Raw genomic sequence first — 23,414 nt, 5'->3', positions numbered from 1 at the left:
TAAAAGACTACTTTATAAAAACTTTTTTGAGAAAACAAACAAACAAAGAGCATTACCCATAAAAAAAATGAAACTTATTCTCACAACGTTAATGCATGATCTTAGGATACTTGTTAAAAAAACACAAATAAAAATTATTTAATAAAAATGTTTTATTACATTGAAAACAAAAAAAATCGTCTAACATTTTTTAAGTAATTAAAAATACTTAGTAGAGTATATTAAATAATGTTTCTTAATCCATGTTCTCTAAATTAAGAGAATTTATTCCAATCATCGTATTCATTCAAACAAGATTTTTTCCGGTCTATGTTCTAAAAAACATCTCTTTCTACAAAACACATTTCATTCATTGTAGTAAACCATTTAGAGCTTCCAAAAAAAAAAATCCTGTCCTCCATTTATTAAGAATTGGTTGAAGAAAAAAAAAATGACAGATTAAGATGGTAAAGCAATTACAACAATGTAAGTAGACTGCCAGAGAGAATTCCAACTAAACTATCTGCTATGTATGGAGGATGGAAAGTTTGAAACATCATAATAGTGGGATTCAAATACAGTAATTCGAAGAAGTTACAGTTGTCCGCTAGGTTTTGTGAAAAAAAAAAAAAAGTTATCCGCCCTAGGTCAACCGTCGGAAAAGGCCATTTTTAAAATATAAAAAAATTCAATTATGAATCTCTTTTAAAAAAAGATGTCGAAATAGAAGCTTTTTCCCTACCCTACATGAAATGCAATGTAACAGTTGAACTTAGTACACATCATAACCATAATTTAATGTAAGGACTAAGAAAGGCTTTGAATATCTCCACTCACGTTGTCAGAAGTTGGAGAATGATGATAAAATGTATATGTGCTAGTTTCCTGTGCCAATTGAATCCAATACAGTAATGTTATAGAATGATTTTTTTTAATGAAACATTGCAAATATGATTGTCCACTATTTTATGTCCAAAACTAACAAATTTCTTGTCTTTTTAAATTCAATTCAAATTTAAAATAAAAATTAAGAGATAAAATTACTATCATTGTACTAACTCTTTCTTATAAATTGGTCATTTTAGAAATTCAAAGTTAATTATTATTTTTAATTATACCCTTTATTTAAGAACTACTGTTATAATAATAATTATAATTATCTTAAAATAAATAGAATAAACTAATTAGATCTTATTTTTACTAGTGAAGGTGGAATACACAATTCATCTTATTTTTACGAGTGAAGGTGGAATACACAATTCAAATGTAAAAGTCAGATTTTTTTTTATAAAAATTAATGATTAATAAGATTGATAAATATTTTATATCAATGATAAAAAAAAAATCACATCATTGTTAAATTACACTGAATGACTCTGCATTTCACAAATGGAGAGTATTAATTCATTAGACCTAATGACTTTGAAAATGACAAGTTAAGTATTCGTGTGCATGAGGTAACACTAATGAGATATTAAATAAGCACATTTCAGTTCAAATATAATAATATTTTACATTCATTAAATATTTTTTAGCATATGTCTATTATCCTTAAACATCAATACTTATATATAGGCATGAGGTAATAATACTATATACAGTGTTAGCAACATATTTATCAACATATTCTAATAGTCAGTTTGGACTAAAATATAATTAATAAAAAAATAATTCACGTATTAATTCAGAAAGTTAGCATAATTTAATTTTACTAATGTATTTTTTTTCTAAGACACCTTTTATAATATAATCATGTATATTTAGAAAGAAGAAAGAAATTATAAAAAAATAAATTATTTGAATTAGACACATAACCTCTATAATTTTGGTTTTGGTTTTGGTTTAGACAATAAGGTTCTTAATTCTCCATAAGAAGCAATCTCATTCGTAACCTAAAAAAATCTCTTTCGTGTCTGAAATATTCATGGACAATCATGGTACGGAGAAATTAAATAAAGTTTTTTATAAAAAAATTAAACTGAAGATCTTACTTATTATAAAATGTTAACTTGATATTCATTAATTAAATACAGTATGTCACAATTTAAATTTTAAAAATTCAAATTACGATCAATTAAACTTAAATAATAATATTTTTAAAAATTATGCAAGTATAAAAATGTGGCATAAGGTAAGAGAAACAAAACAATTTAGTAATAAAAGATTATAGACTTATTTTTTATATTCAAGAGTGAATATTCAAATTTAATATAAACTTATAATCGATCATTTTTTTTAATTCTGTTTCTTTGCATTTCTTGACAAAATTGATTTCATATACTGTTACGAGATATATGTTATAATTTTTTTTATAACTATATTACTGCTGCAAAATATCCATCCGTATACATATTCTATTTCTTTGGATTTTCAGTGAGAATATTTCAAGTGTTCAAGAGTAAAATCAGTTTGGAATTTATTACCTCAAATATATGTTTTAAGAGTAAAATTTTACAAGAAAAGTTAATTTTAAAAAAGTAAGATTTATAGTATTTTTTACCAACTTAAATTTGCAAACTTTAATTCAAACGTATACTTTATATGCCTAAAACGAAATAGAACACTTCACCCGGTCAAAGAACAAAAACAGAGAGAGACACACGAATAGAACCTTAGGCAGTAGAACAAGTGGGGGTTTGTGAAAAAGAAGAAAGTTAGGAAACAGATCATGCTCAACTTTGGCAGTGGTGAAGAAAGCCATATATTATACAAAAATATTTCTCAAGTTAACTTCTTGGGTTGGAACTTTTGAGTGTACAAATCCAATGAAATGAAGGTATCCATAGAAATTTCAAAAAGGTTAATATTTGTTAAATGTTACATCAAAATCCTAACCCAAGGAAAACTATTGGATTACACTAACATCAGTTTAAATGTAACGCTAATTAGTCATATATATATGTTTTTGTCGTGAGTGGGAACTGTGCATTTCCCACACAATTGGCTTTTTCATTTGCCTAGTGCTATCCACAATCAACGTTTTCTTCTTCTTTCTTCCTATAGTTCCTTTGGTGCTGATATGAAACTTTATTCCCCATTGGCCATTATCAGCATATATTGTTTTTCTTTGGTTCTGATTATATTGCTTGTACTATACTGTTATTCTATTATACTTAATGATCTTTTAACTTTGGGATCATTATTCATTACACTAAAAGCAAAAGCACCCTCACTCGTGAATGGCTTCAGCTCCCCTCTTCAGCATGTTTATGCCTCAAATAGAAATTCTTGAGACCATAGACACATGATAGTTGAAGACTACTTAATAATTTCTCTATATTAACTTGGGTACAGAAGCAAACTCCATTCTTTTAATAATATTATATACTTTTAAAAGTAAAATAACACGCATGCATAAACATTGGACTAGTACATACCACTAGGGTTGGCCTAGTGATGAGATTTTTAAGTACCATACACAAGATCTCAGATAGAGTCTTGACCTTATTGTTGCTATTGTAAGAAAAAAAAGAAGAAAGAAAACAACAATGGACTAGTACTCCGTACTTGTCCTTGTTTTGTTAACACAACATACATTACATGAGACTGATGCACATGATTAGAAGATGGAAGGCCATTGATCCATGCACGTAGATGATCACGCAACGCTTGCAATATACATGTCTTCTTTCTTCTGGACCCCATTGTTCTTCAAGCTTGAAGTGAAAGACCATGAGAGAATGGTATTTTTTTGTTTATGTGCTCCAGTTGAAGCAGAGATTCCAACTCTAACCCATTCAGGAAGCACTTTATTGAGTTCAATGTCATGAGAAAGAGTCACAGCTTTAGTAGCAGGATAAAAAGCAACAACAGTTAGTCTTTTAGAGGCAGAGTTATAGCTGATATGTGCAGTGGCAATTTTCCCATTTTGCCAATTCCGCTGAGCAGTTGCCTTGGACCTAATAGAGTTGACATCGATTCCAATGTGTTTATAATATGGATCCCAACTATCCCAATTATGGTATGTGTCAAATTCAACAGCAACAACTTTGTCTGATGAAGCTTTGAAATCAATAGCGGTTTCATTATTAGAGGAAGAAGAGTTTTTGAGAGCATTTGAGTCAGGAAAGAGTCCAAGGAGCCTCCCACCAGAATGTGGAGGGATTGTAGAATCATGCAATGAAGAAGGAAATTCCAGCAGCTGGAGTAGTGTCAATTGCTGAGATGGCAAAGGTAAAGGTGGTTTCAAAGCTTGAAACAACCGTGGAGCTTTCATAAAGGCGCAATGGGGCAGAGTATAAGACTCTGCCCACACTGCCACTCACTGGGTTTCCTTTATTATCTAACTTTGTGAGTTGTAAGACATTGTTATTAGAAGTGGCATCACCTTGGAAGATTAGATCCTTTTGGTCACCACCAAGCTTGTTGAAGGTGAAAGAGACTGAATGTGCTGAGTTCACTTTGTTTGGTAACATGAACAACATGGTTACAAAGACAAGTAGAGGAATTAGGAAAATGGGTTTGTTGGTTAAAACATGACTCGTGTTCCAGATAGCCATGGTATGGTATGATGTTGAATTGATTGAGTAACACGTAGGGTTCTTGATGCAAAGTCCATGCAAAACCTTTCCCTATTTATTTTAAACTAAGGATGCCAAATTATGTGGTCTTCTGCCAAGTACATACATCATTATAGCTTTTTTTTTTTATTTCTTACATAATTTTTATATAAGACTTTCCTGCAAAATTTATTTTAAATTCTATAGAAACAAGTCTCTTGGGGATTTTGATTCTCATTTCTCAGATAATTCTGGCACAGATAATTAGTTTTCTGCGAAATTTTTCTACAACAAATATATATAATAATTTTTGTTCCAACGGTCATGCTGTAAAAAATTGAGATGTTTTTGGAAACATTTCTTCAGATTTTTATGGTAAACAGTGCTATAGATTTTACATCCATAGGTAATTTTCTGATGAATTTAAAATCTGCAGAAAAATTTGCAGGTAATTTTTCCTTGGAGTTTAAATATGCAGAAAAATTCACAGGTAATATTTTTGCAGATTTTAAATTCGTGGGTAGTTTTCCTATGTACTTTAAACCCACAAAAAATACTATAGAAAAAAATATAAGTAAATCTGCAGGGAAATTCTACAAATATTTTTTTTATTTTCTAATAAAACACGACTCTAGAAATTTTAAATATTAATATTTTATTATAATAATAAATATAATAATATTTATTTAAGTTAAAATATTATTAAAATTATAAATTATTTATTAATATATATAATACATATTATATAAAATACTAACTAGTAATATTTATTATATGCACACCCAAGTCTAAACTTGTCACGAAATTAAATTTGTATGACATTTTTTGCATGAAACTCAAGAATTTCTACTGGTGTATGTATGAGAACTCGCTAGGCTATAAATATTTAGGACCATAAAACTGATTGAAATGTTATAAAGTAAATTAAGAAAAAGTTTATAATATAAGAATTATATTGTATTTTTCATACGATTAAATACATTCTGCATAAACTTTTCTAAACATCATCTAAATTAAATGATACATAATCATATAAACAATACTTAGATGCAGTACTATAAATACTTTTCTTATAATTATTTTCCAATCAAAATTAATGTTGTACTTCAATGACATTGTCATTTATTAGTTAAGAATATAGAAAATACTTATGGTATTGATGTTAAAATTTTGTCCCATATTTACAAGACCAGGAAAATGGGTTTGTGGCTAGACGAAGATTTGCGTTGCAAATAGGCATAGATATAGCTTCGGTGTTGTACTACAACCGTACAACGTTAGGTTTTATTTCTGCATGCAAAGTCTTTGCAAATTAAACCTTCAACTTCAAGTATTTATAGTAGTGGTCCGTCTCCTCGTGCAAGTACACTATTAGGACTTTGGAGTGTGCCAGAACTGTGCTAATAACTTGGTCTGGTTAGTTAGATATTGATTTTGATTGGTTTGTGTTTTAAGTTTATTATAGGGCCGGCCAATACTTTTTTGACAGCGAACCACTAATTTGGTTATTTCTAGGATTCAGAATTTCAGATACCATAACCGGGGCGTAATTGATGACCATTCTTTTTCCACAGAATGAAAGTTTTATATATAATGTTAGTTTATTTAACTGAAGATTCAACTGCATGGACAAGGCTCTTCGACTTAGCAAACCATGATGGAATTCAAGTAAAACCATTATCTGTGTGGTAGAGGGATTCAATGTGGGTTTGGAAGAAATTAAAGTTCATAAAATTAATTTTAAATTAAATTGATTTTGGTTCAAATTAATTTTAAAATAATATAATTTATATTTTAGATATTTTTATTATAAAAGCAAGATACAAATAGAGTTTATTATAAAAAAAATTATCTAACAAAAAAACTACCTAACTTTTTTTAATTCAAAATCAATATTTCAACATGATTTTAAAAAATCCAATGTAAAACTAAATATGCGTTGAATTGAAGTCGTGTTTCAGAAATGCCTTAGGACTTGGGCCATTGAGCATATTCATTGAAAGATATGGATATTCACAAGCTGTAAGTTGACAAACTCTAATGAACTCGATAATATGAAACTATGAAAAGTCTGACGCTAAAAGAAATTTTACTTCTAGGGACGGATAAAATTTGTTACTAGAAGTTAATAATCTATAGGTAAATGTGTAATTGCAATTAGCATTTGGATAATTAGTGTCAAAACTTTGTGAGATTTTGTAATGATGATTATTAGCCTGCTAGTATAAGTTTTGTCTATCATTACATATGATACCTACAGTTTGCAACGGATGTAGATAAGAATCACTAATTTGTACTTACAACTTTAAACTGCAGGTAAAGGTCACATATTAGTTAGTAAAAAAAGTCTTTTACATATTTTATTACTCATTAAATATTGTTAAATTAAATATATCATATTTTCTTAATAATAATAATAAATTCCATAAATTTTTTTAATATAATAAAAATATTATTAATATTAAAAAATATTTGAAAATAAAATACTTTTTTAAGTTCAAACAGGACAAATATATGTTGCTTTCTTTATTGAATTGCATTAATTGGGTATATAGTTGATTCCCATCCTTGATTAATCCGAACTGCTAGTCAAATACGTCCTAACTCCTAACTAACTACAAGTATTTCTCTAAAAATTGCTAAAACAAAAAGGTTGAAAAAAATCTATTATTGTCTTATCTGGCAAAAACTTATCAAATGGAATAATTTGCATAATATTTTCCAAAGAAATGTCCTAATAGGAGGCCAACTTGCAATGTCTCTAAGGATTTCAGGTATGCTTCCATTCAAGATGACTTTGATTAAAGGTATATAGTTAATGAAAAAAGTCTTAATCAAACTAAAAATTACTGCAAAAAAAGGTTGAAAAAACCTAATGTTTTCCGACTTTAATTTTAATTAAAGGCGCGTGGCACATTTGGCTAAACAATTTGAAGAAAAATGGCACAGCATAAGGTCACGAAAAAGAAAAAAAGAAAGAGAGGGAGAGGGAAATTCAGGTGATGGAAAGCATGCGTATGCGGTCTCTTTGTTTGTGAGATTAAAAAATTAAAGCACCAACTTTCATCAAACAATTTCTAAGTAGATCTCTAACAACATTTTGGTTTTATCCATTTAACAATCATTCTAAACCTAAATCAGTATGGTAAATTTGAATTAGTAAATATAATGACAAAATGAACTGACATATACTATAAATGTGGTGAAAGAACTCAACAAACAAAACCACAGAAGATTGCACAAAGGCATATCAAGCAACACTTTTTTAAAACATCGAACACTAATGAAGAAGATGCATCCAACTCAACCAACACCACACTAGAAGAATGAACTTGACAAATTAAGAAATAAAATGAAATTAATTATACTAAAAAAACAGGTCAATTTTTTTTTTTTACTAAATCTCAATCCCTACAACATTCATGAAAACCCTAATCTTCATTTTCAAATAGTTCATGTGAAAATAAGGTTTGAAATGGCAATAGCTAATAAAAAAACAATATATAAATATTTAACCACTAGGTTGCAATTTTCCTAAGTTTTTTGAAATAATATTCCTCTCGTCTTTCAATTAATATTAGTCTTTAAGAAAAGTAATTAATTTAGTTAATCACATTAAATATTTCAATTATTTATGCTAACATTCCAAAATTACATTTTTCTTATCTCTCTATTCACTTAGTTTTTTTTCCATTAATGTTTGGAGAGAGAATAATTAAGTAAGGGTATGTAAGAAAAAAATAATTAATGCATCTAGAAATTTATAAAAAAGGACAACAAATTTTTAAAAATGATCTTATAATTATAAACATACACCTATAGTTGGATGAGTGGTGGATTAAGAAGAAGAATCCATAGTTGTATAATCTTTGCAAAACCCTAAAAGAAAAAAAGGAGTTGAGTCTTGTAGAATCTACTTGATCAACTACATAAAGAAATAGTAGGAATGAAAACAAGGTTTATATTGAAAATTGTGAAAATTCTCTATATATGGTTGAATTCTAAAGTTTTAATGTAAAAAATTATTTAGAATTTATATATATATTTACAAAGAAATAGTTGGAAATTTGCATATTATTTTAGGTTAAATTTCATCAGGAGTTTATATTTTTATTTACACTTTTAGGATGCCAACATGCTTGGTCTGAAACCTTCTTAAATGGACCAAAAGGATATGATTGGCCTATGTGCCTTTCTGTTAGGGAAGTTAGATCTTTTCACCTCAAGAAAGAGATGTCTTAACTTTGGATTTGGGATTCTTAGCCTAGCAGTTTGCATTATTCAATTTTTATGAGTTGATCTCTTTTTTAATTCTTGATTTTTCCTTTTTTGCTTAAAGTAACCATCAATTTTTCTCTTATAGGGATCTATCTTACAACAAGGACATGACTGGACCACTTTCAAAATCCATTGAGGAGTTGAATAAGTTGTCAACCTTGCAATGTAGAATTGATTGTTAAACTAGTAACTCAAATTTGAATTAGTTCTAATCAAAACAATTCTAACAAAACATATGCTTTCTCGCCTGTCAACAAAATTATTATTGGTTGTAACTTCGATGGTCCTATTTCAAACAACATAAGAAATCTGTAGGAGTTCATCTTCTTGTAATGGCTTTTTAACTACAATATTCTAGTGGAAAAAATTTGAAAAGATTTTTTAGTTGGTCCAACTGAAAATCCATGAATGATGATTTTATTGGACGTAAATGGGTAAGTTCAAAGAAATTATGATAGTTTTTTGTGATTAACATGTTAGTTATTTTTATTTGGGGTATCCAAGGTGAGAAAATGTTGATTTTGGAATATATGCAGACAATGAGAGTGCCAAGAGTTTTCTGTGTCGCAAGGTGGCTTGTTATTCATATTTGCGAGGTTCTTACCCCAAAACTTGCACTATGTTTTTGCCATAAATTGTTCTCTAACTCCAAGCATATAACAAAACATAATTTTTTTTCTCTTTTATACAGGGTCCAACGCCTTTGGACATTGGGAGGGCTAGCAACAGGATATGGAATGGGAGCTTTTTCATAAGTGGTTGGTTGTAGTTATACTCACCCAAGTACTACTTAATTGACAACATTTCATTTTAGACACTTACATGTTAGAATTATTATAAATTGATCATGTATGTTATGGATTGTACAAGGTTCCTATCTTTGTAGCAGAAATTGCACCAAAAGAACTCCGAGGGACATAAACTACCTTAAATCGGGTAGATTTCTTAAACAATTGTTGTAACTTTGGAATCATTGGAGTCCGTATATAAGTGGGTGTGTGTGTTTTTACAATGTTATGATTTAAACTATACTAAAAAATATGCAATAATGATAACAAAGACATCTAAGTCTTGTTTTTCATTTCCCCTTGCAGTTCATGATAGTTGTTGTTGTGTCATTCGTAGTGAGTGAATTCTTTAATGTCTAGTTGAAAGATATTGTGAAATTATCAAAAACATTTTTATTTATTTCTCCATCAATGTCTAATAGCTAATGATTTAAAAGATCATGGAAACCTTATTTAACAAGCTAGTGCTCACAGTGAGTGATATTTCTAGCTTCGAAAGTCATGGGATTAACCTAGTCACATTATTTTAATAACCAATTGTATCTATAATTGATTATTATTTTAATCAATTATATCAAGTAATTTTATATTTGGATATGTGAGTTAAATAGTATTTTAAGATAATTTGTTTGTTTGAATTGTCTTGCTCCTTCCCTCCCTCTTTGGTTACTGAAAATGATTGATTCCATGCTTTTGCAGAGTTTTAAAATAGGTTTCATTCTATTTTTTTTTTCTGTATTGAGAATTTTCATGATTATATGTAAGCATCTAAGTTGTTTCACATGTAAGACATACCAAGGCAAGGAAAACACATCATTTGTGTGAAGCAAAATCTAGTTTTCAAAATTTTAGTGATGACTGATGAGAACAGATTCATTTTGTTAATGTAGGGCTACTTGGATCCAGATTATTATACTAGTCAGCAGTTGACTGAAAAGAGGGATGTCTATAGCTTTGGAGTGCTAATGGTGAAGCTGATTACTGCAAGAAAGCCAATAGAATAAAGGAAATACATTGTGAAAGTGGTCAGAAGTACAATAGATAAGACAAAAGTCTTGTATGGTCTTCACGAAATTATTAACCCAATCATCTGTTCAAGATCAACATTGGAGCGTTTTGAGAAGTTTATGGACCTTGCAATGAAGTGTGTTGAAGATTCAATAGTTAACAGACCTGCAATGAGTGATGTGGTTAAAAAAATTGAAGACATGTTGTACTCTGGTTGGTATGCACCTAACATCTGAATCAGTAGCATCCGCAACATCTAGTCATAGATATCAAAAGGTATGTATAGTGAGTTCCCATCAGGATCAACCTTACAACAATGAGTCATTTGGTTCAAGTGCAGAACATCTTCAAAAAATGAACCTAGTTAGTTAAGTTGGTCTTTTTTCTCAAGATTGAAGTCAAGAGAGGCATGTTTATTAGTATTTCTTGGCCAAAACACAGAAAAGTAGAAATTGTGAAATTTAAAGTTTGTGACTATAAGCTTGAGAGGATAAGTGTGGTAGCATGGTTCACATTTCCTTGACTATCATTTCTTTTCCTTCTTTCTCTCCCTCAAAAGATGTTAAATGTATAATGAATATAGGTTTTGATATGGAACATGTAGAATATAAAGTATAAACGATTTTGATATGGACATGATTTCTCACTTTTTGAATGAGTTCAATCCTTTTAAATTATCAATAAACAACAAAAGTATAATAAATAAGTTTTCACTTCTAAAAAAAATATTTAACTAATTTGTGAATAGGTGGCATCACATGTTTTCCTAATTATGTAAGTCAGTTAATTAAAAATAAAACCTACAAGTACTTAACCACCAAGTTGAAACTTGTTATTGTCTTTACACGTTACCAAGTAAAAGCAATGATAATTAATATAAGAGCAATGGTAATTATCTAGTTAATGAGCTTTTGATAATCTATTTCATTGTGTAAATGAAAAAATTAATTATCACCAATGTAGCTTCTACTATGACCTAAAGTAATAGTTTTTTCTTATGCATGTGAGCTTATGTTTTTGTGGCATAATGATAATGGTGATGTACAACATGCAATTAAAGAGACATTAAAAAAAATAAACATTAAAAAAAATATCAATTTTATGAAAAAACTGTCTTAGCAAGTCAAATTTTTTAAGTGTTTTTTTATAAACCGTCTTCAAATTCTCAAATTTTTTAAATTAAAAAAAAAACACATTCTAAGATCAATTGTAAGAGTACCAATATAAAAACTCAGATTTTAAAACAATTTAAAAATTATCATAAAAAGCCAACACTTTTTAGGATGACAAATTTAAAAACGATTTAAAACCATTCTGGAAACCGTCTTAGAAATCCTTTTTGGACCTTTAGGGATACAACTTTCAGGGCTTTGCAAATCTTAGCTATATAGGTAATAATCAACTTTGTGGACCTCCTCTTACAAACCCCACAACACAAAGCCGATTGGAGAAAATGATGATACATCTGCATTTTATTCGTGGTTCCATATGGGCCTCGGAATTGGGTTTGCCGTCGGATTTTGGGGAGTTTTTGGTGCCATTTTCTTCAACAGGCATGCTTATCATATGATATGGTAATCTAAATATAAGAATTTGCAACTGCGGTAAGCAATTGAAATTTTTTCATTAAGATTTTACATTAATCTGTTTTTTCCTTTTTCTTTTATTTCAAATAAGTAACACATTACTTACCCTTGCATTCTCTATATACGTAATTTGCAGGTCCTTGATGTTCGTCCTTCGACTAGCTATCTCGCCCAAAGGTTTACAAGAGCTTCAATGATGCATGCATTATCGACCATAGCGATAATAATGAACTTTGACTAGTAATTTCGTGTTCTTATTTACTCTGTTGAATATGTACGTTGTAGTAAAATTGTATTGCTTATTTACTCTGGGATACGAAAATATATGCATTAAGATGTTTTTATACCAAATCTTGTTTCAGCATATAAGCAAAAGCTTAACGAACTCTGATTATTTTTCATCAGCTACCATTTTAACAGTTCCTTTTATTTGTGATGCTCAACATGATAATAAATTTAACTTCAACTTTCAGGTAACATAAGGTAATTATATGTTTAAAACTATTATTCATCAACTTACACGATTGTGTCTCTGAAGAGTTACCCTTTGCAAATTTAAAGGGGAAAAGGTGTGGGGAAGTAACACGTACACAAGGTCATAATAGATAGACTGGCAATGAAATGCAATTGTACCTTTATAAGCCAAAGAATGTAATGTGTACAATAATTAAGTTGTTATGCATGGCAGTATGTTTTCCTTAGTATCATATTAAACTACTAGTTTAAGATGTAGAGGCCAGTTGACAAAAAAAAAACCAACAAAATTAAATAAATAAACAAAAATATAAAGCAAATGAAATCAGTACTGCTGCCAAGGCTGGCTGTAGGGGAAAAGGGTGAAATCTGAATAATTGGACGACATTATTATAATGCCCGTGCTTTTATGATATCAAAGCTCATCTCACTAGGATCCGTTGCTTGCAACTCAACCTGAATGCCATCAAGTTCCCTCTTGAATTTGTCCTTGGAGCTGGCATACACCATCTTCTCTCTCACCTTTGATGTATCAGGAGCCCTGAATATGAGAAACAAGAAAATAAAGATAAATATATGATACCAAAGTATGCAAACAGTTATTTTGCGATCCTTTCAAATTCGACAGTGCCATGCAATACATAGGGGTGGCAAATCCAGTGGCGGAGCTTGAAAGATTTTATTGGAGGGAACAAAATAATTAAAATTAACATATATATATATATATATATATATATATATATATATATTAAACATAATGGTTTTGGTAATATCATCTTTTATATGTAACTTTAAATATTTGTTGATATTATTCAAATATTAATCACTTCTTAGTTGATTGTATTTAGGATATTAAAATATTTTTTCTATTTTATCAGCAACCTCAGATAACTTTCTTTGCGACTTTTACACCTTTGTTTGCCATTGTATAACAAAATTAGAAAATCTATTTATAATTTTTTGTGAAAAAATTACAAGAAACATTAATTTCTTTGGCAAAACAAAATTTATATGAGAATATAAAAAAAATCTAAGAATATTTCATTAAATTTAAATTTTTTTGAAGAATAAACTGTAGTTATCTCGTAAGAAATGAAAAAGTAATTTTTTAAATAATATAAACATACTGTATTTTATATAATTTAAGCTGTAAACTTAATCTTTAAGCACACACGTAAACTAAGGTTACCTTTCTCAGTAATGTTAATTAATCCAGTCATAAATCAAAACTATATGGATATCAGAAGATCAATTTAATTAGGAAACAACTCCAGGCATATCAGAAAATTTGCTACATATTATATATAATATATTTTTTCCAATCTTGGCTACTACTAAGCTTTGCTACTGGGCAAATAAAAAAAAAAAAAAGAGATTGAATTCAATCCATTCATTTATTTTATATATGGTTAATGATCCATCCATTATTTTGCTTTCTTTTATGGCAGTGTCATGCAATACATGATATGAAAGATAAACTGTGTACCTGAGGTAGTAACCGTAGATAAAGATAACCATATTTTAACTTCACTATACTCCAATATGTTAATAGCATTTCTGCCATTCTTCATATATCTAAGTGCATTTCTGTATTAGTTTATTTTAAGATTAAATAAGTCTCTTTTAGAGATCGATCAACTTCAAAAAAGAAAAACTCCAAACATGAAAAAACTATGAATTTACTACGTATGCGTGCAAGAACTGAGGGATATCAAATTACCATGCAATGAAGAAAATCTTGCTTTTCTGGCAGTTTTCATTTGTGGTGAAATCAAAATCAAAGACAGCATAGCGGCACTCATTGGCAGGCAGAGATGCACTAAAGTCGTCATAGGTTTCTTCGGGGCTTCCAAGTTTCTCCACTACCACTTCATAGTTCTCAATCTTAAACACAATGAAACGGTAGTTCCTCTTTGCCTTTAGCTCCAGGAACTTTAATTTACACTCATCAATAACAGCCATTCCAGATGCCGCGTTGGCCTAAAATAGGTTATTGGAAAACGAAAGAAAATACATTAGTATGTATGAGTTCATATGCAAATTTGATGATAATAACCAGACTTTATAAGTCTTTTGAGTATGTATGGAGGATGAGTTCTATGCCTAGGAATAAGTTGCTTGCCTTGAATCTTTCACCTTAGGCTTATTTAAATACACTCTTTTAATAACTGATGGGAAAAAGGGTGCCCTATAACACAAGTAAGTGATTAATGGGGAAGAATTGAGCCACTTTCATTATAAATATGAACCACCTAGGTCCACTCTCTGAATGTGGTATGTTTACTCAATCAGGACGGTCCACAACTCTCCAAGCACCAAGTCGAAAAGATAAAGGTGATCTCTCATATCTCAGTTGAGCAAAGCTTGGCTAGGATGGTCCAAACTAGTTGAATTTCCCCCCAAAGTTTAAAAAGTTCTAAAGTGTAATATAAAAAATTCTTGGTATGCCTAAACTTTCAAGTTCTGCACCAATTAATCCAATGAATCAATGTGCTTTCCAATATTTTATAGAAACGAAGCCTCAGAATCAGAAAAAATCGCTAAGCAGATTTAGCAAATTTCATAATTAAAGTAGATGCAATACAAATTGCAACCAATGGAGTCATAATAGGCATGGAAACCACATCATTTCTGCCACTATATAATGCATTTTATCAAAATGTTGCCATTCTATATAATATGTAGGCGACAGCAATCTCAAATATCTACTATAACGTAGAAATGAATACTGCTCCATGAAGAATAAAAAATATGTTTGATGTGATTTGCATATTGCTCTATGTAACCTGCCATTTTCATATTCAATTTTGAGCTGCCCTGTGCATCTTGTTACATCAAGAAGCATAGTTACAGTGCATAATTTTAGAGAACGTACCATGTTGTCACGGTTGATAGAGAAAGCCTATGGAGAAATGAGAACGAAACAGAGAAATGAGGGAGACAGAAGAAAAGATCCTTATTTTGGGGGAAGGCAAATGGCAATGAAAGCTTTGAGACAAAAACGGAGGGCAAGAGAATTTTGAGGAAGGAAACAAAGGTTGAAATCTCTCAAAACTTTAATGGGTGATAATTTCCACGAAGGAAGAATGTTACCGTGTTATACCGATGCATTGCATGTGCACGTGCATTACTCTATATGGTGTGCACTTTAATCTGTTAATAGTAATAATTAGAACCAAGTTTATGTAGTATATACAGATTTTCGTTCATTTTATACTAGCTTCTGATTTAAGAAAATATTTTCCAATATATTTTTTCAACTAATACTTGTATTTTGTAAAAGTAAAACAGTAATGAAACTACGTTTTTTGTTGAAATTCTCACATTTTGGACAAAAAATTATCTAATTGTTATAAACCGTTTAAATTTATTTTTAATTTTAAAAACATAGTTTTTCTTCCACAAAAAAAGGACGTGTTGGAATAAATTTTTATTTTTATTTTATCGTATAAAATGAAATTCAAATTTTATTTTTCTCAGTTAAGAAATCATAGAAAACTGTTGGTGACTACTGACCGAAAACAATGAACAATTACCATCATTTTGTCTTATTATTTTAAGATTACTTATAATCAATAGAGTCTAATTTAGTTAATTAGATAAGTTATTGTAAATCTCATAATATATGTGTTCAATTATACATATAAAAAAAGGTCCCGCATAAGTTCTCATTCATCAATTTATAAAATTGTACCTCAAAAGGCTCTAAAGCTACATAAAAATGAGCTTGAATATGATTTTATTCCCTATAGTTTGGCACATTTCCATTTTTAGTCCTGTAAAAAAATCAATTTTACTCTCTATCATTTTTAAATGTTTTATTCTTAGTTTATGTTGCCAAGGTTGAAGGTCCCTTACAAAATCATTAAAGATGGCATCATCATGATATAAACATGATGTCATCAGACATTATATCATCAAAGGACAAAATGAAAAAAAATATATTTATTGAAACTAAATTAAAAAAAATTATAGGAAAAAAATACATGACTAAAAAAATGACATTTCTAAACACAAACAAATATTTAGGCTTTAAATATAATATAAATTTAATTAAAATTAATATAAAAAAAAATCGATGCCTGCATATACTATAAGAGAATTTTAAGCATATAAAGATAATACCATGTTTGCAACTTATATATTTTTCTAATACCATGATATTAAAAAAAACTGTTATAATATAGAAATAATACTAAAGTTATTGGAAAATGAAAATAAAAAAGTGCTAGTTACAATGTCTAGATTGTATGCTGGTCACCAAGTTTTTAATTACTCCCTACCTGTATTGATACTTCGCTGATTCGTAAAATAATATAAGTATTTTTTTTTTATATAATTGCACGCGGTAAACTATTGCAGTAATTAGTATCTTTTTTTTCATATTTAAGCCCAGAACATTTTCAGTAACTGCTTGCGGTCAACTATTGCCAAATTAGTACTTCCCAAAAATTTTACCGCCTACCTTAAAAATAATGATGAAAAAATCGTAAATAAAGTTCACACATCATTACTCAAGAGAGGCAATCCATTCTATATTCCGAGGGACTGCAACCAAATTGTCTCAACAATTATCATCAACTGAATTCAGAAATTTGGGGGCCATTTCTCGTGTTTAACTTATTACTCCACTATCTTAATTCTACCTCGTTGCCCAAAAAATTCATTGCACGCCACCCTAGCTAATCTCAACGTAGAAAAGTAATACAAAAATGGATTCGAAAACCCAATAAGGTCTGAAATAATATTACCGTTTATGTTACATAAGAGAATTTGAAATTAAAAAAAAAATGAAAAAATTGGGACACCATGCCTACCAGACATGATATAAAATCATCAAAACTAGTGTAAATTGACTTGGAGTCATCCGAAAGACTATCCATGCTCACATATTAAACCTCGCAAGAGCTCTCTTTGAGCTTTCCACTGCTGCTACAGATAATGGAACGAGAGTTGTCAGACATAACTATTATTATCCTTTCATGCTTACTTGCATTGCAAGATAGATCAGAAGAAACTAATGGCAGAAGACACCTGAATAGGGGAATTATAAATAGATTATTCAGGATTGAAGGAAATAGACACCATGAATCAGTTGTACAAAATTACATCCAAAGCAGAGAATATGAAATTGGAATTTATTTTCCATTTCTGCACAAGAGGCAGCAGTTTCTGAGAGAGAATTATACACCATGTTTGAACATGTGTCTAAAGTCCAAAAATTTAAAATTCATGAACAAAAGCCTCCTTCATACATCTGTCAATGGACTAAACCTTGAATAAAAAATATGTCACATCAACTAAGAACACTTACACTTGGACTGATGACAGATTACAATTTGTTAGATAAACACAAGCAAGGCAGATGTATTATCCATTTCCACCTAAATTTTTTCCCGGATATTCTATAAATAAATAACAGGTTCTTAGTTCTTAATAACATCCACGTAGATGCTTATTTTGCAAAAATGATGCAATGTACATCCCAATTGGAAGGCTTATGCACAATCCGAAAATATGAACCTCTAACTTAACCAAATCAATTATCCCTTTCAAGATGTTTCAAGACCTAAAATATATATATATATATATATATATATATATATATATATATATATATATATATATATATATATATATATATCTTAAAATAAGGTTAGGAAACTCCAGTTTATTTTGAAAACATCATAGATATACATGATATACAAATAATATCATAAACAACAATGAAAAAGGAAATTAGATCGAGTTTCTTGTAGAAAGACTTACTTCTATTGATAGCTCCATTGTCCTCAAGCACCTAAGGAATATAAATTGTATGGAAAGATTAGAATTATCATGACTTAGGAAAAGTTGGATAACGAATCAAAAATATTCATACATTTACAAAGGTTCCAGGAAAAAATAAAAACCAATGTGACAATTCTCTAAAATCAAAATAATAGAAAAAAACACCTTTGGATCAATTCCATGACCATTTTGAGGGCAGTTATAGCTGAAGTGTCCATGTTCATAACAGAGTAAGCACTTAGCAAACCTTCCTCCCCCTGCATTACCAACGAAACAATTTGAATCATAAGATAGCAGATGAAAGAAAGTAAAGTGAAGCCAGTTACATTACACCGATTTGTGAAGATTATGTTGTAACAGATAAAACGCATGGGCAAGCAGATTCCAAGTCCAAAGATATAATGAATATTCCTTAGTTGTGTTATGCCAAATTCTAAACATCTTCAATAAGGCATCTAAGAGAATGGCTAAATATCTGAGCTAATGGAGCAAAATAAAAATATCTATCACTAGGATCAGATCTCACCAATTACCTATAATAATATGTACCATGTTTATTTAAGCAAGCTTGGATGTTTATGACTAATAAGATTAGAAACCACATGCATTGCTGTTATGTGAATTTCAATAAAAAAAATACTGTAAAATTAACAATTTCCATGCTTCATACAGTTTTGACACAATTCTCATATTAAAAATTGAAAATTAAAAATACAAGCATTTTATGAAAAGCATTAAAATTTTAGCATACCTGCTTGAGACACATTGCACTTTCCAAGTGAATGTCCAATTTCCCCACAAAAGAAGCAAACTTCCTCATCCCTGGAAAGACATTTCAGCCTCTGGCATTGTTGGAATCTGTGACCAGGCTGTCGGCATGCCCGGCATCTCTGGACATACAAAGTTATAATATATATATACTAAAATGAGCTATAACTCTAATCATATTATTCCAAACAGAGGAAAAAACATTCTTTGGGAACTGTATGATTATCCCAGGCTAGAGAAACATACAATACACTGCTGAGACTAAATAAGTAAATGTCACTACATACCAAGGAACTTTCACCATGATGTTTAAAGGGAGATTTAGTCACTCTGAGACTGTCAGTTCTCTGAACTGGGGTTTTACCTGCTGGCCCGGCATTGCATCTGCCCTGGAAATACCAATTACCATTTATACACTACTATGGGCAAATTCTATTTGTATCAATCTCAAAAAACAGAAAAACACTGTTCCTGAGGAACTGCTAACGATTTTTACAGATCACAGCAACATATAATACAAATAAATCTATGGATCTTGCTAATTACCTTAAAATTTTCAGTTGTGGATCCTTCAGTTTTTTGAACTGGGGTTTCTGCAGTTGGATCAGCATTGTGTTTCTCAGATTCTAACCCTTCATTTTTTAGTGCACTGTTCCTTTTCTTCCTCTTTTTCTTGGTCATCGGTTCTGGGTCTACCAGGGTTGCTGGGTCTACTGGGGGAGCTTGGCTTGTTGGAATAGTTGGGTCTATTGAGGGTTCTGCTATAGAATGTATAGATCTCTGAACAGGAGTTCCAGCTGGCTTGTCATCATGTTCATTGGGTTCTGCCCCTTTGCTTATAAGGGCACTCATCTTCCTCTTTTTCTTGCCAGTCTTCTGACTTTGGTTTATTGGGGTTGCTGTGTCTATTGGGGGAGCTAGGACTGGAATTTTTGGGTCTATTGAGGTTGCTACTGTAGGATATGTAAATCTTTCAACTGGGGTTTCAGATGGCTTGACACCGTGTTCGTTGGTTTCTGTCCCTTCAGTTATGATCACAATCCTCTTTTTCTTCTTCCTCTTTTTCTTGGTCATCTCCTGACCTTGGTCTATTGGGGTTTCTGTGTCTACAGGGGGAGATGGGCCCATTGGGATTATTGGGTCGATTGAGGGTGCATCTATATGGTATATAGATTTCTGAACAGGGGCATCGGGCGGAGCAGCTTCAGGCAGCTTGTTATGTTCATTGGGTTCTGCTGCTTCACTTTTAAGCACACTCTTCCTTTTCTTCTTTTTCTTTGACATCTCCTGTTCGGGGTCTGCTGAGATTGCTGGACATATTGGGATTGTAAGGCAAGAGCCCATTGGAATTGCTGGGTCTATTGGGGATGCTTCTATAAGGCATGGAGATGTCTGAATTGAGATTTCTGGCAGCTCTGTACAATTTTTATTATCATTAAGCTCTTCCCACTCCAGCGCATTCTTCCTTTGCTTCTTCTTTTTCTTCTTCATCGTCTGTTCTGGGTCTATTGGGGTTGCTGGATGCACCGGGATTGTATGGTCTGTCAGGGATGCTGGTTGTAGGCTTATTGGGGTTGTTTGGCCTTGTTGGACCTGGTCTGGAACCTGGTTGAGGGTTATGTCCATATGCAATGAGCTCCCTTGGTTCTCCACCTTCTCTTCTGAGCACATTATTATTTTTTCTTTTCCCCTCTTGCTTTTTTGTTTTCTTCTGCTCTGATCAATTGGAATTGCTGGATTACCCGGAGACTCTGCACATGATGCAGGGCAAGATTGAGGTTGAGGGGGTTCAACACGTGCTTCAGGGTTTTGGATAGGTTCTGCCTCTTTTTTCTTTTCTGGGTTTGTTGGAGCTGGCAAGTCTATTGAGGATGCTAACTTGGGTTTAGAACACGCTTGAGGATCTTCCACCTTAGCTTCAGTTGGTACTGTCCTTTTGTTCACTACTGAATCAATAGGGATTGATTTGTCATTTGGGAGCGCCAATTCAGGTTTAGGGCACAGTGCAGAGTTCTCAGCATTGGCTTCTGCCCCTTTTTTCATCTTCATTTTCAGTTCTGAGTCTGAGGAGCATTGTTGAGGGTGCTCTGTATTATTGGACTCCTTTGATTCTAGTTCAAGTTTAGCCCCGTGGGGCTTAATAAGCACATTCTTCTTTTTCCCTGCGGACTTCTTTTTCCGGGGAGTGTCTTCCAGAGGCATTGAATCAGGTCCAGGGCGTTCTTCATTTATTCCAGGGACCGCAGTTTCATTTGCATCACCTTGTTGTGTTGCTTCTTCCTTCGCAAAATTGGGTTCCACACCTGTCGGATTTGAAGGGTCACATATCGGAAGTTGCTGTTGTGCACCTTGCACATCCTTCTTGTTTTTCTTGGGGGTTGGGGCACGGTTTTGCGTAATTGTTTCAGCTGGCAGGTCTGAAGCTTGTTGTGCCCCTTCTTCCTTCGTAACATCAGGTTCCACGCCTAAGAGGATCGAAGGATCAAGTGTTTGAACTTGCTCTGCACCTTGAACACTATTCTTCTTCTTCTTTTTCCGGGGGGGTGGGTTAGGGTTCTGCGTAGATGTTTCAGCATTTTCCTCTTGTGGAACAATCGAGACTAATGAGTCTGCAAAGGGTTTAGGGCATACCTCAACCTGGGGCTGCTCATTTGATTCCTCGGTTATCTTCTTTCTCTTTCTCTTCTTCTTCTTCTTCTTCTCAGTGCCATGTTCCGGGGAAGCGAGTGTTTGAGGGTTTTCCTCCTCTCTGTGCTTCTTCGCATCGGAGAACTCGCTCTGCATATTGCAATGGCCACGGCCACCTATGCGGCCAAGCTCCTTGGCTAATGCAAATCACGTAAATTAGGGTTTAATGCGGGGTTTGACTCTTTTTCTTTTTACACGAATTTAAGTACTTTTTCTACGACATGAATTTAAGGATGCACTTTGACTGTATCAATTAATATTAATTAATCTCAATATAGTATATAAAATATGTTTGCTGACAATAGGTCTCACTCTTTTTTTAAAATTTAAAATTACAATAAAAAAATATTTTCAATTCATTTTTACAATCAACCAATATTGCATGTAATAATACATTATATATATTATGTATTATATAATATGTATTATTTGTGTAATTTTAATCTTTATAGTCTATTTATGTCTCTAGGTACAATTTTAATCTTTCCTTTTTTTTCATGTTAATGTAATCCTTTTATTTGTCAACATTAATTAAACTTGACTTTTCTGCATCAATTTTCTTTTATTTAAAATTCTAATTTTTATCTAATATCTACATAAATTAGTCAATTAAAAATTTGTTATGATTCGTTAATATGAATAAAACAAATGAAAATGCAATTGATTACATTTAAGAGAGAAGAAAAAAATAAATATAAATAGAATTTATTGCATTTAATTGAAAAAATAAAATAAATACAAATAAATTTCATTGCATTTAATAAAGAGAATAATAAATAAGGAGTTGCTATGTGGTCTAATACCAAGCCATGGTGTTTGGTTTACATTTTTTTGTAATGATTATAATTATTTTAATTAATTAATTATGCATTTTATGAATTAAAAATTTATTTGTTTATTATTCTTTAATTTGCATTTCAAATTCTTGAATTTAGTTCTAATAGAATCAAGATTTTCAAGTTCGGCGAACTATTTGTAAAATAGTTGTTATCCTTCAAGAATGATCATGCTTTGTTTTGTTTGAAGAAAAAATATACTTAGAAGTTAATTGAACATGAGAAGCTAAACTAAAATATTGTAATGTCAAATTAAATTTAATATAATTATATTTATATTTATTTATTATTAAATTATTTTTTATAATAATAAAAAGTGTCGCCCCACACATAATGCACGGTTAGATGTTAATCGAATATGAGAGGCAAAACTAAAATGTTGTAATGTCAAATTAACTTTTACAAAATTATATTTTATTATTTTTCTTTTTAAGTTATCAATTAATTTTTTTTAAATTACATTTATTTATTATTACCTCACACATAATGTCCAGACACACATACTAAGTACTTATTGTACTGACTTTCAATCATTCAAGTAAGTGTTATTAAATTTATATTTTTTTCATTTATTCACTTAATTCTGTTTTTATTATTTTTTATAGAAATAAATTAATTATCTCCATAAAACAGATTATAATTAAATAATCTTAGTTTTTTGTATAAAAAAATTATTACAATTTTCATTTGAGTTTTGTCATTAGTTTCATTTGTTTAAAC

At 30.7% G+C, this 23,414-nt stretch overlaps 1 protein-coding gene and 1 pseudogene across 4 annotated transcripts; both read right to left on the bottom strand.

Annotated features, from left to right (window-relative positions):
• Positions 1–3,412: 3,412 nt before the first annotated feature.
• Positions 3,413–4,439, bottom strand: LOC100805005 (lectin ConGF-like; annotated as a pseudogene).
• A 12,683-nt stretch (positions 4,440–17,122) lies between these two features.
• On the bottom strand, positions 17,123–22,055 carry LOC102664068 (proteoglycan 4). Of its 4 annotated transcripts, none has more exons than XM_006589477.2 (6): positions 19,717–22,055; positions 19,458–19,559; positions 19,154–19,292; positions 18,568–18,659; positions 18,382–18,412; positions 17,123–17,544 (listed from the first exon to the last, which is right to left on the bottom strand). In XM_006589477.2, exons 1-6 carry the CDS (start codon positions 21,952–21,954, stop codon positions 17,498–17,500), a joined length of 2,649 nt encoding a protein of 882 aa, XP_006589540.1. In that variant the 5' UTR covers positions 21,955–22,055; the 3' UTR covers positions 17,123–17,497. The 4 variants fall into 4 exon arrangements, 3 of the variants coding, with proteins under 3 accessions (XP_006589540.1, XP_006589541.1, XP_006589542.1); XM_006589478.2 differs by having other exon boundaries at positions 17,123–17,541; XM_006589479.4 differs by having other exon boundaries at positions 17,508–17,646.
• Positions 22,056–23,414: the final 1,359 nt, after the last annotated feature.

This window comes from Glycine max, chromosome 10 (genome assembly GCF_000004515.6).
Source record: "Glycine max cultivar Williams 82 chromosome 10, Glycine_max_v4.0, whole genome shotgun sequence".
NCBI classification, from domain to species: domain Eukaryota; kingdom Viridiplantae; phylum Streptophyta; class Magnoliopsida; order Fabales; family Fabaceae; genus Glycine; species Glycine max.
This window is presented reverse-complemented; position numbering and strand designations above follow the sequence as displayed.